This window comes from Rissa tridactyla, chromosome 17, assembly GCF_028500815.1.
Source record: "Rissa tridactyla isolate bRisTri1 chromosome 17, bRisTri1.patW.cur.20221130, whole genome shotgun sequence".
Lineage (NCBI taxonomy): Eukaryota > Metazoa > Chordata > Aves > Charadriiformes > Laridae > Rissa > Rissa tridactyla.
In genome coordinates this window covers 4,700,219-4,716,030 of record NC_071482.1, presented here as the reverse complement: position 1 = coordinate 4,716,030, position 15,812 = coordinate 4,700,219, and the positions used below count along the sequence as shown (strand labels likewise).

The following is a 15,812-nucleotide window of genomic DNA, read 5'->3' as shown; positions in this document are numbered from 1 at the left end:
CTTTGAGTGTCAGTTCCCCGAATCTTCAGTTCCCCCCCCATTCCCAGTCCCTTCTGGGAACAGCTGTTACGGTTACAGCCTTTATTTTACAGCTGAAGGTGTTTTATTGGCCATTTGGTGTTGCTTTTTATCAGAGGATAAAGTAAAAATAAAACACAGCTTCTGTTTATTGCAAACCAGTGATCACTAGCAATATCCTGTAACAACAGGCCGTCGTAAGAGTGGTTTTTGAGGAGCGGGATGTGGTGGGCATTTGGGATTCTCCTCGGCTCCATCTGCTGTAGGCAGAGGGAGCGACTGCCGAAGCGCTGCTGGCTTCGCTACGGTGGGAATGGGGTTGGATGTCCTTGAAACTGGTCTGTGGCACCCGTCCCCTTGCATCGTTAGTAGGCTCCGAAATATTAGTCCAAGGCTGAGGCCTGGATGAAATGGAAGGGCCGACTTTGAGTAACGATACAGACGGGAGTAGCGGCAGCCCTCCTTGTACTCAAGATCCAACAGCCGATGCAAGAAGAATAAATAAAGTTTTCCTTCTGGATGTTTCTATTTCCTAAATAGGTCCCTGTGTTTTGCGATGCCCCGAGGTGTGACTGCAGACACTCAGAAACCGTTTGAGGGCTTTTCTTCACCTCAGTGCTCAGGAAGTTTGAAATCGGGGTTATGGCTGCATTTTCAGCCCGTGTGGAATTTTTTCTTTGCTGTGACATCTATTGCCTGCCAAGAAAAAAAGGCCAAATCTGTGTCTGCAAGTGTTAGTCGTGTCCTTGGAGATCTTACCTGAATTCCACGCCCTCGCTAAGTGAGGAGAGAGCGCCCCCAAGGCTTTTATAGGGCTCTTCCTCACATACTTCTCTGCATTTTGATAGTTCTTTTGCTTAGCGAGGAACACAAAGACCCCGAGAGTGAACCTGACCGGGCTCTGCAAAGTGCTGGGTTGACGCTTCCTTTCCCCCCTTGTCCCTCAGGGCAGCCCCTTGTCTTTTAATAGTTAAACTGCCAGGGGTTTCTTGGGGGGGGGCACAGATTCCACCTCGTCTTGTACTTCTCTCTACCTCCACAAGGTGTCAGAGACGGTTCTGGAGGGACAGGCCTTACCCGGGCCAAAGCCAGCACGTGTTGATACATTCACACTAAATAGTTGCTAAAATAATTAACACAAAAGGTAGCTTTTTATTTATGGTTCGCCCTCGGTCTTGAGTAGTAGGGGAGGGACACGATGGGTAAGCGACCTTTTCCAGTGGCAGATAAGTAGGAGACGAGGAGACAGAAATATTTGTCTTTGGAAGGGGTTTTTTTGTCAGCTTCTAGCTCTTTCAGCAGTTCGCGCAGCCTGTCAGGGGGTCCGTCGCCTACGTTCAATAATTCTCTTCACCTTTACCACCGGTAAGCCAGGCTGGGGCCAAATTCGGGGAAATGTAGCTGCGGCCCCGGCCCCGCCCCGCCCCGCCCCGCCCCGCCCGCACAAACACCGCCCCCGGGCCTAAACACCGCCCCTGACGCCCGAACCCCGCCCAATCCCCGCCCTAACGTCCAGTCCCCGCCCCTGACGTCCGAACCCCGCCCAATCCCCGCCCCTGACGTCCGAACCCCGACCAATCCCCGCCCCTGACGCCCAATCCCCGCCCCGACGCCCGAACCCCCTCCAATCCCCGCCCCGACGCCCGGTCCCCCGCCCCTGACGCCTAGTTGACACCCGAACCCCGCCCCTGACGCCCGAACCCCCTCCAATCCCCGCCCCTGACGTCGAGCCCCCGCCCCTGACGCCCAGTTCCCGCCCAATCCCCGCCCCTAACGTCCAGTCCCCGCCCCTGACGCCCGGTCCCCCGCCCCTGACGCCTAGTTCCCGCCCAATCCCCACCCCGACACCCAGTCCCCCGCCCCTGACGCCTAGTTGTCACCCGAACCCCGCCCCTGACGCCCAGTTCCCGCCCAATCCCCACCCCTGACACCCGAACCCAGCCCGGTCCCCGCCCCTGACACCCGAACCCCGCCCCCGACACCACTGACACCCCCGCCCACACAGCACCCTTTGCCCCTTCCCAGCATTCTAAACGAGGCCAAGCTGAGGGCCCATGATTTCAGTTTGTGACATGGAGCAGGCACAGGACAGGTACCCTGTACGAGAGAACCCCCCCACACCTATTTATATGCCCAGCATTGTCACACAGATCATCATGTCCTACATACATTATACGTGTCCTGCAGATGCACCGCTGTCCTATGGCAGCCCTCAGTATAGGTATAGTTTTATTACAACCATTTTGTTGCACTGTTGACACAGGACACTGTCTAGTGCAGTGACCAAAACAGCAGTTAAACAAACATTTCGTTTCCCAGAAAACAGCAAAATTCTTCATTATACTCTATTTGTTCCCCACCCTTTCAGTTTTATAGCAGCAACACACAGAGCTCTTCAATCAACTGTACCAATATCCAAATACAGGAGACAGGTCTCAGCTCAAGCAAAGCAGCTTCTGGTGAGTAGATCAAGAATTATTTCTTAGCCACAGATGAACAGAACCTCATCCACATATTTGAGCCACTTCTCAGAGTCCGGTTCCTTTGGGAAAGGTCAAAGGGCAGAACAGCTGGTCAATCAGTCACTTCTATTATGACACTCAAGACACTGGTCTGGAGAGCCATGGCAGGAGAAGAGCATCAAGCTTGAACCTCCTCAGCAGGCTGTTTCATGGACATGTGAAGGAAATAATGCACAGATTCTCCATGGGTTGTATCTGGGGAACAATAAGGGAAACCCTGATTTTTGTGCCCAGAGACTTACAACCACAGTACCAAGACCCACAACTTGGTTTGTATAAAGGTTAACATTTGTTACACAAGACTGACAGTGCAAATATTTTGTAAGAGAACACGGGCTTTCCCTTTGGAGGGTAAGTAACAGTACCAGAACTCACCTACTCCAACACATCAAAACTGCTTTAACAACATGCTTTGACAACATATTTTGGCAGGTATTTAATTACAGCAGTGTTTCACCAGGCATTGCATTTCCCATTCATTGTTTCACTAGCAGGTGGCACAGGAACCTACACCACACCAAGCAAATAGAACAACTCCACACCACATCATCTGCTGGCAGCGAAACACCAAGCCCAAGCAGTCCCTGCTTTCAGCATAAACCCAGACAAGCCACAAACCCCGTGCCCAAAGCTCAGCCCACCACCTCCCCACGTGTCCTGGAACAGCATTTCCATTTTCTCCTCACAACATTCCTTCTTAGAGCATGCCAGAGAACATTTAACACCAATTAAAAATATTTTATATCTATGTGCTTGTGACTTGTATTTAAATACTGTAACTTTGGTTTAAGAGTCTTGAGATGTTAGAACAGTAAAATACACAAAAAAGGTCTCATTTTACATGTTTTCTTCGTCTCTATGCATACTCTTGGATATACAGCATCGGAGAAAGAGACACACCCTGTTTGGTAGAGACTAATGTATTCATCTTGGAAAAGCTTAATTATTTGACTCACCAGATGAGCTATGAGGGGATGCATTGCCAGGTCAGAGCACTCGCACAGGCCCACAGTGCTCAGACATCGGTGCCAAAAGTCACCCGCAGCTGGCCACCAGGTACTGGCTGAACAGCACTGTCCCACTTCACAAAATTTGAGTGCCCTGTCACCTGAGAGCAGACCTGCTCTAACAGCACATTAAGAGATAACAACAGACTCAATATCCCCAAGCAGGGCCCAGTCACCTGCCAGTGACCTGCAGCTGAACTCCAGTCCACCAGGCTGCTACAGGCACTGCGAGGTGGGTGTATCAGCAGAGAACCAGCTCCCAGCACTTCCCACACTTCTCACTCAACCTCTTCCTTCAAGTATGTCCATGTGTACTGAATTTAGTGACCACCATCAGTATTCCAGAGCTTTCAACACAGAGAGAAAAAGAGACCAAGAGCTTGATTTAACTGCAAATCAAACCCCATTCCTAGCCTTTGCTGTAACATGTCTGCCCAGCAGACACTTAGCACTTGAGCTCTGTTCACATTTTAATAGATGAGAACAAGATTCTGCATTTGGTATCTAATTAGCTCACATCAGACCCTGTTTCTCATTCCTTTCTAATAACTCTATTCAAGTCTCCATGGTTTTGCATACAGGGAAGCTAAGGTAGCTCACTTAAAACTGTTCCAAGAACGAACAGAGCTTGGAAGCTGAGACTGACTGGAGGAGCAAGCAGTAGTTAAAGCAGATATTGCTATCTCTTTAGATCAATGACAGTTATGGGTGAAAAAGTTGGTTTTCTCCAGAAAACTTGAAGCGCATCCCCCACCTAAGAATGGACAAAGCATAAAGAGGGTTAGCAAACAGAAGAAACAGCTATCAAGACAGTTTAGCAGCACAGTAAGTGAAAAGTATTTTTTTAAAAAAGAATCAGAGTGCAGCAGGAATGAAACTTCAGAGAGCACATGGTTCAAAAAGCTTTCAAGAATCCATGTTACAAACATCTTTTCCTTTTCAAGTTAGTGTGTCCAAGTGTCAGTTTGACAATCTCAATTAGAGAACAAGATGCCTTTTCACCTTATTACAGTTATTATCAAGGACACTGTTGTTCAGTCACTGCAAACAGACCACTGTAATTGCAGGAGAGCTGCATTAGCTCAGCTTTTAGACTGCTCTTTCCCCCCCTCATCCATTACCCAATTGGAACCCTTAAGTCTAGTTACAGCATCACAGAAAAAAAAATTACTGTCTTGTAACTGGATGACTGAGACAGGTTGAAACCCCTCAAACCAGAGTGCCAGCTACAGGGCTCAGGTTTCCTCAGGTCCTGCACTGGTTTTCATGACACTGAATCTAATAACAGCCTTCATACAGCTGCATTTACATTAAAGCTCCAAGAACTGTAGAATATTCAAGTGTCTATAACCAAATCTCTGTAATATAGGGCTTGATGCATTAAGGAACTTCGCTGATGGTCTGGAAATATTGCACATAAACTATTTATTAACTCAGTCATATCTTCAGATTTCAACAGACACTTTTAGTATTTACAGTTTCCCAGAAGGCAGTTACTCATGTAATAATACAGACAGAACAGAATCAGTCCAGTTACAATATACATCTGCTAGGAGGAAGTTGCTCGAGTCACTAGAGAGATCACCCACTACAGGCAAGTGACATTGATAAGGCCATTTAAGAGCAAAAACAGGCATACCTGCCATCATCCAGGAAGTACCTCCACATGCAGCACACAGAAGGACAACATATTGCTAAGGGAAAAACCCAGCCTGCAGTTAGACACAAAAGATTAGACAGTTTCTATGAAATTGCCCTTCTCTTCCAAAAATCAGAAAGTTTAAGTAGGCATGGCAAGTCAGGTGCTGAGACACTGTTAGGTGACACCCATCATCTTTGGAACACATCAACCTGAAGCAGAATAAGCTCAGTCTTTCCTACTGCATGGCCTGCAATAGAAACAGAAATACAGCCTACACATCTCAGACCAGCAGAGTACATAGTTTCATAGAAAGTTCCATCTGCCCATTTTACCCCCAAACTTTTCTACGAAAACTTATCAGCACAGTGACCCCTCTTTTCTCAAAGGCTGCAGCTTGCTGTTCAGACATCAGCAGCACTTGTAAGAAGTATCACTGTCAGAAGATGTCTTTTGCTCACCAGTCGAAATCCACAAAGAGCAGGTCTCAATCTGGTAAAGAAGCTATTACCTTCCAACTGTGTGTTGGATAGAAGACATCATGGGAAAACATATACAACAGCATGAACATTTAAATACTATGGGGCATAATAAGCCACATAAAAATCTGATGTCTGAGATGGGATAACATGCTAATAATTATATTGAACATAACTGACTCATTTACTACAACTGGGATAGTCTCATAATTGTTAGGGAAACTGTCTCTGGAGAACAATTGCAGACACCTATCAAGATCCTCCTCACACAGGATGTTGGCAGCAATACAAGTCACCACCTACCAATGCAGTTTCTAAATCTGTTTGGGAACTACACATCCTACTGCTGACAATAAAGGAACTGCTAAATAATAAAAAAGCCTAACTGCATTTATTTATTTCTCACTAATTACCCTTGTTTCTATCCAACACTGATGGCAGTCCATCAGCATTTGTTCATTCAGTACAGCATTCCACGAAGTCCAGACTTGACAATAGACTCCTCCCTATGCATTATGGCGCTCAGTTTAAATATAATTTATTGCATAGAGCATGAATGGTTATATGGATGAATTTATCTTACAGCTCTCCAGCTCACTCTTGATTTCCCAACCCACTAAAACTGCACCTGTAATCATTGCAACAGGCCATTAGTTTAGAAAATAATCTGTTTACATAATTCAGCATCCCAAGCCAGCTTCCACATGCATGCAGGACAAGGACACGTTCTGACCAAAACTCCTACTGAGCTCCTTTACATCCATAGCTCAAGCTCTCAGCAAGACAGAACCTCACAGAATCAGAAACACATTAAAATCATTTTGGGGGTTGAGAAGAGCTTGAACTACCTGTACAGTTATAGCCACAACTAGAGCAGCTCAACTACCAGTGTGGTCACAGTGTTACAACCTAAATCCAATTAAGAGGTACTTCCATGAAGACAATGAGGTAATGCACTGCTAAAAGGTACAGAGTGGGAACTGGACAGCCCCCACCCCCGGCCCAAGGCACCACCCCCCGCCCCCTCATCTTTATAATAATCATTTTAAATGCCTTTTTACGCTCCTTTTTTCCATAACTTCAGTTCACTCTGACCTTCCACGCCCGAAAGCCATTTTGTAATTCACACACCACCAGTGTCTTCATTCTTATTCCTGGCAAGACCATGTCCCTCACTATCATGTAAATGAGCCTCCCTGGAGCTGTTAACCATTATTATACATCATGGTAGTTGCATTACTCTCTCAGCACTACAAATGCAGTCCAGGACTCAATTGCTATTCACAGATGAGCGAAGTATATAGTGCATTTATTTAAACTATGGCTGCTTAAGGTATAGAGCCTCCATCATTTGTGCATACACTTATGAAGTACCTTGAAAGAAAAAGTGTAGGTCTACACCAGTAATGATGTCCTTCAAAAGCCAATTTAAGTTTGTCAATAAATGCCACTTTTATTCAACATTCATCTCAATTAAGTAGTTTTTCATAGCAGCTCTTCTGCAATATGAACACACTGTTCTTTACCATTGCTAAAGGACTTCAAGTACCTAAATTCTGACTCCTAAGACATCTGAAAGGTCAAGAAAAAAAATTAAGGTCTCCCTCTGAAGTCTTCTGTTTGGAGCCTTCTGTAGTCACCCTCTCTGCTGGCTTCCCTTCCCAGCAAGGATTCTCCAGTTCTAAGTGCACTGAGTGTCAAATGCTTTCAGTGTGACAGCTGTACACCTATGATCTAACATCTGCATCCTACTCTTTAAAAACTTTATTTAGCCTACACCTGAATGTATTCTCATAGTAACATCCTTACACTGATAAAAACATCAGGAAACCACTCTGATTCAAAACAGTAAAAAGGGAGAAGTGGCAAGCCAAAGGTTTCCCTATCCCTCCAAATCTTCTATCTGGATGAGAACAAAATTCAACTTGAACTTGATGGTCCTGTATTGTCACAGCCAGTATTTCTCATGTTGTACTTGATGCCTACAGCCATCTGAGTCTAAACCTTGGGATTGTTGTCCATCTTCCATGATAGTACGATAGTCATCATTAAAGCTACTAACATGCAGGAAAAAAATTGTTATGAACTACAAAGAGTTCAACATTCCTAGCACTTAGGCTTGCAGCCCATCACAAGCTTTCTCAGCACACCGAGAGGTTCTTGTCTGGGCAAGCATAAAGAAGGAGGAGTCCATATTAAGACAAGGTTGCAACTGCTCTCCAGCATACGCTTTGCCCAGTAATTGCCCTATTAAATGATCACAAGATAAACATCAAATCATTTGTACAACACCTCACCAGGTCACCAAATATTTAGTACTAGACACAATTTTGTGGTCAGTCACCTACTAATCATGCTTTTAAAAACCCTGAACTAGCAGCAAGTTTTAGCATTCAGTCACCATTCTACAGCCTGTTCTACCCCAAGAGCAAGGGGTAACAGTTATATCCCAGAAAAGGCCCCAACTCTCCAGCCACCAATCCAGCAAGCACCTAAACCATCTGTGACAAAAATCTAAATTCCCTCACTATAGCAAGGCAGTCCAAAAGAAAAGGCCGTTCTATCAGCCATTTCAGACTGTTCTCTGCATCTCTGTAAAAACCTTTACATATTTGTTGCAGTTTCAGTCACACAGGGAGCAGAAAGTTACATGCAGAAAGCCTCTCAACTCCTCTACAGGACCAAGACTTCATTAAAAAGCTCCATTAAAAGCTCTGCAAAAATCACTAATCTGTATTCAAACTGTGAACTGAGACACAAGGGCATAAGCTTATCATGCACAGGAATACATTGTTAGGCCAAGCATTTGGGAATTTCCCAATTTATAACTTCTAAAAACTATGCATATAGTCTGGTGAGTGAGATTCAAGAGCCTCACTATTTTTGACTGGATTTACATGGAACACTCAGCATCTACAATAACAAAACCAGAATTAAGAAGGAAAAGCAACTCCACCAAACTCAGACTCCCAAGTTTTAAGAAAAGGAGCTCTGTCACATTGCCCACACACTGGAGCAGACCGAGGCCACAGCAGCTGTCTGAAAGCAGAGCTGCATAGATGGCAAGCTGGTTTTGAGTAAATAGAAAAGGGCAACTATGTAAACAAAAAATCTGCAATGTGCAAAACCTTTCATTTGTGGATTGTCAGAAGTCATGTTACATTCTTAGTCACCACCACAACATAATCCCTTTCTGACAGAAAGCCAGGTAATTTCATTTTATTTCTGGGGATCAGAACAGTCAGTACACATGTTTACATCTAGTTTCATTTTCCCCTCAACAGCACAGCCTCTAAGCAATAGCTGTCCCACCTGTGACCCCTAGTGCAACTTGATCCGTGTGTTCCTTGACTAGATACAGTTAGACTATTAACTGCAACAGTATCTGAGCTCGTCAACTACCACCTCCTTGAAGAGCTAATACCCTTCCTTATATCTCTGTGCAAAGAGTCATTGATTAGGCAAGAACACTTCTCACTGAGCTCCAGCTGCCAGTGCTATTAGGAGTAAATAATTTCAGTTGATGTGTTCCATCAGCAACAGGACTTGCCTTTGTGCTTCCTTCATCTCCAACTCTCTACATGCAAGCAACAAGATAAAACTTCTGAGGAGACTGAAAGGTTTCTTGTATATATTTACATACCTTACAGCACATCCTTTGCATTCAGCTGGTTAATATGAATTCACTGCTCATGAAAGCAAAACAACCTGCAATAGAGCACCTCATGACCCATTTTTCACCCGTGCAGACACCCATCCCTGGCATTTATCATACCTCATTCAATAGCAAGTCTCAAACGAAGTGACAGAAGCCGTCTCTTTCACAGCCCCTCCTCTCACAGCTCCAAAAGCAGCATCTCAGGGTAAATGAAAAGCTGATCAAGAGGCTGTAAGATGTAATTTTTGACAGTCAAAGAAACCTCACTCCCTGCAGCAACAGCTGCAAAAAAAGAGGGCACAAATCAGCATAGAACTCATTTATTTGGTAGAAAGTGATCCCTGCATTACACAAGAGCTTTATCTATTCAAGCCTATTATTCTAGTGCACTTTTCCCTTCCTTACAGCTGGAAGTGCACCTTCCAATTCAAGGACTTCCTGTCCAATAAAAGTATGTAGTATTGTGCAAATGTATATAGTCTAATTATGCACAACATGCAACTCTTCTTTAATATAAAACTTGATTTTCCTTGCTGGATAAAACTGGTACTAGCTTTTTATCCTACAGGGTGTATTGATTTTGCAGCTTGATGTATGGCTTGACTAGCATATATTAATCAAATGCAAGGTCCGTTTTTAGGATGTCAGTTGCCTCTTCTCCAACACAGTAATTGCTTGCACCACATAATGCTGTCAGTCTGAACACAGGCTAGTTGCTTAGCACGAATGCCCAAGGCTTATGAAGTATTACATTTCTACATAGGTATACATTATTAGTTTTAATGCACATTTAGAACAGAAGAGACTTTCAACTTTTACCAAAAAAGCCTCAATTACAGCCTACATAGAGAACAGGTAGAGTTACTGTCATGACAAAACCTTTGATCTCAGTTCCAGGCCTATCAGTCTAATTACATTTGAAGATGACACAGGAAAAATCCACTTCATAAGCTATTTCACAAAGGGACTCCATCATCTTGTAGCTTGAAGAACCAAAATAAGTTTTCTTGCAAACTTCACTCCTCAACACAAGTAGAGCTTAAGCAAGACCTTAACAGGTGTGTTAAATTCACAGAATTAGAAGAATAAAGCCTTGAATAGCTGCTGTCCCTATTAATACTTGGAACACACTTTTTCATTACCAAACTGGTATTTGCCAATTTCAGTATCCTACCTTATGTCTCAGATAAGGTTTGTAACACTCAGATCTTTGAACAGTCCTCTCACACCTGCACTCAAACCAATTATCTTCTAACAAGGTAGTAAATCACTTAACTTCCTTAAGCTAAGAAGATTTCATTTTACTGAACTTTCACTTTTCTCACCCCTCTTTCCTGGGTTTTGATATTAAATTCAATCTCTAACAGCTCTAAAAATGAAGGAATACAAAAGTTTTCCATTATTCTGCTTCTAGGTTATGCTCTTTCTGCATTTATGTGAAGTTAAGATTTCCTTCCCTCAGTTGCACTGAAATAGAGAAAAATCACCTACAAGAAGCATATGCTGACTTTTAACTAACACAACTAAAATACCAATGGATTACTTGCTTTCTTTCCTGGACCATAAGACCCTTATGTCTTTCACTCTTCTGCCTAACTCAGCATTATTAATTCTCAATCTCATCAACCTGCCTTAGCAGATAATTGTTAGTAAAATTTGCATTTTTCCTTTCTCATGTTAGGTTCAGCTCATCTTGAGGCATATCTATTTTTCCCTCCATCAGAACTGCTCCACCTACTAAATCTACTGCCATATAAGAGGGCTATCTCCCACTGAACAAGAGTCCTCCATTACCTTTATACAGTAACAAAGTAAGCATGCACTACCAGTTTCATGCACCCACACATAAGCTATTTGCTTATCCACCCCCTCGTTCAGCTGATTAACCTGGAATCCTGAGTAGTCTTCAAATAACCAAGACTTCCCCTTTTCACAAAGGGGAAGGAACTTATTATCTCAGACCTGAAAAAATATACCAGACACATTAAATAGGTCAGCAAGGCAAAATAACAAAGACACAAATATTCATACCATACAGATAACAGTTAGCACTTAACTGAAAAAAAAAATTTTCTTAATTTGCTAAGCGTTTTTAAGACGCTCCCCCTTTACTGTCCTTTACAGAAAAAGCCAGCCCAGGTGGACCGATTTGAAGCACAGCCCACACCACCAGCCTAGGTGCTCCAAATTACCTCTGCATAACCTTTTACCTCCTCACTTGCACTACCCACACCCCCCCAACCAAAAAGAGCAATTGTTAAGTATGAAAATAGCAGTCAAGAAAAAAACATACAATAAAAAAAAAAGCTTTAAAACTGAAAAAGGAAAATTTCGTAACTACTATTTCCATAAAGCGCCCCCTTCTAAGCTCTCGCCTCACCGGGACTAACGTACCCACCATCCCCGCCCCCTCACCAAACCGAGGCTCCGCACTGAAGGGAACACCTGCACCCGCGGCCCTTTTAAAGCGCCCCGCGCGCATGCGCAGTGGCGCCGGACCGCCCACCTTCCAGAAGGTTCCGGGGAGCCGGAAGTGACCCCTCCCTCCTCGGCCCCGCGCGGGTATAAATACCGCAGTTGAGGGCGCGCTGCATAAGATGGCGGATGTAGTAGCGGTCGAGGGGTGAGTGGCGGTGACTGGGGTTGTTTTCGTGCTTAGTAAAACTGTGTTCTCCTGTTTCTGGGTTGTTTTCGACGACCGCGAGAAATACTGGTCAGCAACATAACTTGTATTATCTTAGTAAAGTGACGTGCTATTTTCTGACAAAGCTTAATGCTATTGTAGCTGTGTTTCTGGACTGGGTCTATGTTATATACAAATAGCACTCTTTAGTTCCTTATGCTTATAGCTTTTTTTGAGGCTGTGTGAGTTGAGTTGAGTCCTTAGTTGACTTTTGCTTAGTAGTTTTAATTATGTATTGGGCTTGTGCATTTGTTCTATATATTTTTAGAGGTCTGAAAATGTATACTTTCTTAGTGCCTTTAGCTAAATGAAGCCTCTGCTTGGAGATACCAGGTTTTCTTTAACAATTAAATACAAAATAGATTAAGTGTGAGCTAAAGGATACACCTGTGTGCAATTTAAAGGATAGTTGCAGGTGAGGAGTATTGGGATTAGGAGTCAAAATACATGCCTGATGCTATTAAAAATGTCTGTGAATCTCTAGTTTCTTCAATGCAAAGGTCTGGGATCTTTTCAGATAAATACGCTTAAAAAAACAAAACCTGAAGAGCAGAATTTCTCCAATAATTTTAAAGACACATTTGTGTGTGCCTTTAGTAAACAGTCTATATAGCTTTGCCTGTAACTTGTAGCAGGAGAATTCAATTATGTATTTAGAGGTGTTTCAGTCAAGTCACTGCAGTATTTTAGCAGTGCTCTGTAACAAACTGGATGCTTTTTGCTGTGTGTAATCAGTTGTAAACCATGTAGGGACTGATTTTGTCTCTTTAGCTAAGCCCTTCATGAACCAAGCCTGGAGGCTGAAGAGATGTCATGTTGAAGGCTTGAAGACAGCAGCTAAGTGGAAAAGAAATCTGTCTATACTTCTATCAACAAAAATACAGCCTTCTTCCACATTTCTGATGTTTAAAAGAAAGCAACTTAACTGTTGGGTTTGCCTCTGTTTTTAAAAGCATAGCTGATGGTTTCATTGCACTAAACCAAAATGTTAGTGGTGAAATTCTGGCAAACTTACTTTTGATTTAAAAGTGGTAACTTAACTTATGTTGTTAACTTGAAGTTTTTTGTTTCTGTGGAACTATAGCCAAACCTAGCAACAACTTTGATATCTTCTATGTTTTCACCTGTACTACAGTGCTTTATTTCTGTTCAGTGAATCAAGAATTTTAAGAAGGTGGAATGAACTGCCCTCGTCATCCTCTGACAGCACTGACAAGAACTGCCACTTACTCAGCCTACTTCCTAAAGCTGTTGCTTCCAGGTATGTTGAATTCAAAGCTCTGTGTATCTTATGGCACATATTCACCACATTTGGGCTTTTTGGAGGTCCTTGGGCTCCCAAGTTTTTGATGTTCATTAAGTGAAGCAATGCTCCCAGATGTGCACTGAGTTGCTCTGAGTGTCTGGTCCATCACATTCATAAAGTATACCAGGACTCACTAGAAAAGATGCTACTGGAAAGCGAAGGTATTACTGTTGTCATAAAGTTGATGTTAGTACATTGTGTGTCCTAGCAGAATGCCCTGTGTTAGTGTAAAGTGACTTTGTGATTTTTACCACCCTTAAAAGACTTCAGTTTTACAGCTGCTCTGTCCTCGCTTATAAAGTATATTGATCCAGTAACATCACATCTTGACTCTTTAGCTGGCAACTGGAAGTTGCTGTAGCAATCCAGTAGATTAGCGTGAGTACAGGCAGAAGTAGGAATTGCTGTTTGGCCTGGCAAGTGGCTGATGGAAGTGTTTATGTGGGTGTGTCATGATGACAGAATACCATTTACTTCAGTCAGGGCTGCTTGCCTGTATACGTTTAAACTTGTGTTTGCTAAGCATGTTTTACCTGGAAGAATTCCTGATTTTTTTGTTATGAGTATGCATCTGCTACTGAAGAGTGGCGATTTTTGGAAAGGAGAAGAGTTATTACTTAAAACATCTTGAAAATGAAAGAATGTTAGGAAAGGGAGACTTGATTTGAGAAATTTTAACTGAGAAATACTAGGAAGATATTTGAAGTCTTAACAGAATATTGTTGAGCTTTGTTTCATGCTGTACTTCCACAATGAGGGCTTGCTTCATTGGGTGCAGACTTGTAATACCACTTGCCATATAATTCCTGGCTTTCTTCTGCCCCTCAAGACAGTTCCAGTTTCTATTTGATGGGATAGTATGTGCAGTAGTGAGAAGTTAACAGTTGTTTCCAGCAGAATCATTTTGATACCTGTTGTATCTGTTGTCCATCTTGCTATAGAAGTCTTTTTGTGGTTGGAAAACACAGATTGCAAATCTGAGCCTCTTCTAAAGCATTGACTGAGACTTTTAAGATGTTTTCAGTGTATCTGCACATCACTTGTCAGGCATTAGTGGTGTCTTGATTCAGTGTGTGGTGAAACCTTCAAACTTGTAGTTCATCTGTGTCCTTTAGTTGCCAGTAAAACATGGCCCAGAGCATGAAGCATGTCACACAGTGGCAAGTTTTGAGAAGTGCTGTTAATCTCAAGGTGTCTTCTAACCTCCCTGAGAAGAGCAGGGTGGGACCTGATTTGAGGTCTGCTTCTCTGTCCAAGTATTCATTTCAAAGGTAAAGATAATTGTCTGAATATCACCAGGTTCAGCAGTTTAGCTGCTTTCCCATGAGACCATTATTGGAAGGGAGGACACAACTGGGCCCTTAACAGTGTTCATTTGAGGGCACCTTCCTTGTATTTTTAGAAAGCAGTTGAGGGTGGTGGTGGGGAAAAGACATCTTTGTCATCCTGGATATTTCTGCTGCCTGGTGTAAGCTATACCCCAGGATAGCTGTGTTCTGCTCCTGCTGGCTACTAGCAGAAGTGTAGCAGGCCATAACTAGACCATCCCTTCATGCCTAATAGCTGAATGCTGATGGGGCCCTACCTGAGCTGGTGCTGGAAGAAGAAACAATAAAGGTGTTTTGCAGCACCTCTAGGCTTATTTGAGAGATTCATGTTTTCATGTGCTTTAATATTGCTAAAAGGACGTGAAACTCTAGCTGAGTCTTGGTCTTAGTTTTGTGTCTGAGAGCACTGGGTTGAATTAGGTACTTCTGCCTTTAAAAAAAAAAAGGAGTTGTCCTAGCTAGAGCTGTCAACAGTGCTGAAGTCAAGACAGGTCAAAAGCTAACAGGATTGCACAGTGTACTTCTGCAAGAATAGCATTAGTGGCTGCTTGCCAGCTGTGACACCCTGCCAGACAACTTGCATTACTGGTCCTGGTACATGCTATGACACATGCTAATGCCTGTAATGTTGCCTGCAAAGGGCAGCAAACTGTAGTCTCCTTGGGAAAAGGAGATGGGAATGTGGAAGGTCTGCCAGACAGAAGGCACTGCTGACAACTCTGAATTGACTGTGGAGATATATAAAACAAGCCAGGTAATGTTGGGCAGAAATCACTGGTCTTTGTTTTAATTTGTGTTGCTATGTACATAGAGGGACCATGTAGGTTAAAATGGTCTTGTCTCTACATCAGCTTTGTATTGCTGTGAACTTAGAGGCAAATTTTAAGATGGAGCAGAAATGGTGATACTAGATGCCTTATAGATGAAAAAGCTCAACTATTGGATCTCAGAACCTCTTCAGCAGGGAGGCTGCCAGCCTCCTCTGCCTTTCTTCTGAGGAGTTATGGTGTATTGTTAAGTTGGCTGGGAGACCTAGTGCTGCTGTGGCTGCCAATCCCTGAAATAAATTTGTGGTGTCAGGCTGGTATGGTCCTTCTGCCTGTGTTAGTTGGGGGGCTTAAAAAGAAATAACTCTTTCAGTTGATGAGTGCCTGAATAAGCCAACTGCTTTA

At 43.3% G+C, this 15,812-nt stretch overlaps 1 protein-coding gene and 2 long non-coding RNA genes across 5 annotated transcripts in view; 2 read left to right on the top strand and 1 right to left on the bottom strand.

Moving 5' to 3' along the window:
• Positions 1–2,293: 2,293 nt before the first annotated feature.
• LOC128918712 (uncharacterized) lies at positions 2,294–11,509 on the bottom strand. 3 transcript variants are annotated; one of them, XR_008469672.1, is made up of 5 exons: positions 11,211–11,509; positions 9,441–9,605; positions 5,187–5,259; positions 3,497–4,301; positions 2,294–2,735 (listed from the first exon to the last, which is right to left on the bottom strand). It is a non-coding gene; the product is annotated as an uncharacterized LOC128918712 (long non-coding RNA). The 3 variants fall into 3 exon arrangements; XR_008469670.1 differs by having other exon boundaries at positions 9,441–11,509; XR_008469671.1 differs by having other exon boundaries at positions 5,187–5,241; positions 9,441–11,509.
• Positions 11,510–12,830: 1,321 nt separating this feature from the next.
• The window catches only part of LOC128918522 (zonadhesin-like), a 108,359-nt gene continuing 105,377 nt past the window's right edge, over positions 12,831–15,812 (top strand). Inside the window, exons 1-2 of the mRNA XM_054222812.1 lie at positions 12,831–12,993; positions 13,142–13,267. Coding sequence (XP_054078787.1) covers positions 13,186–13,267 — 82 coding nt within the window. The 5' untranslated portion in view covers positions 12,831–12,993; positions 13,142–13,185. The remainder of the gene's footprint in view (positions 12,994–13,141; positions 13,268–15,812) is intronic.
• The window catches only part of LOC128918528 (uncharacterized), a 38,105-nt gene continuing 37,565 nt past the window's right edge, over positions 15,273–15,812 (top strand). Inside the window, exon 1 of the long non-coding RNA XR_008469598.1 lies at positions 15,273–15,394. This is a non-coding gene — a long non-coding RNA (uncharacterized LOC128918528). The remainder of the gene's footprint in view (positions 15,395–15,812) is intronic.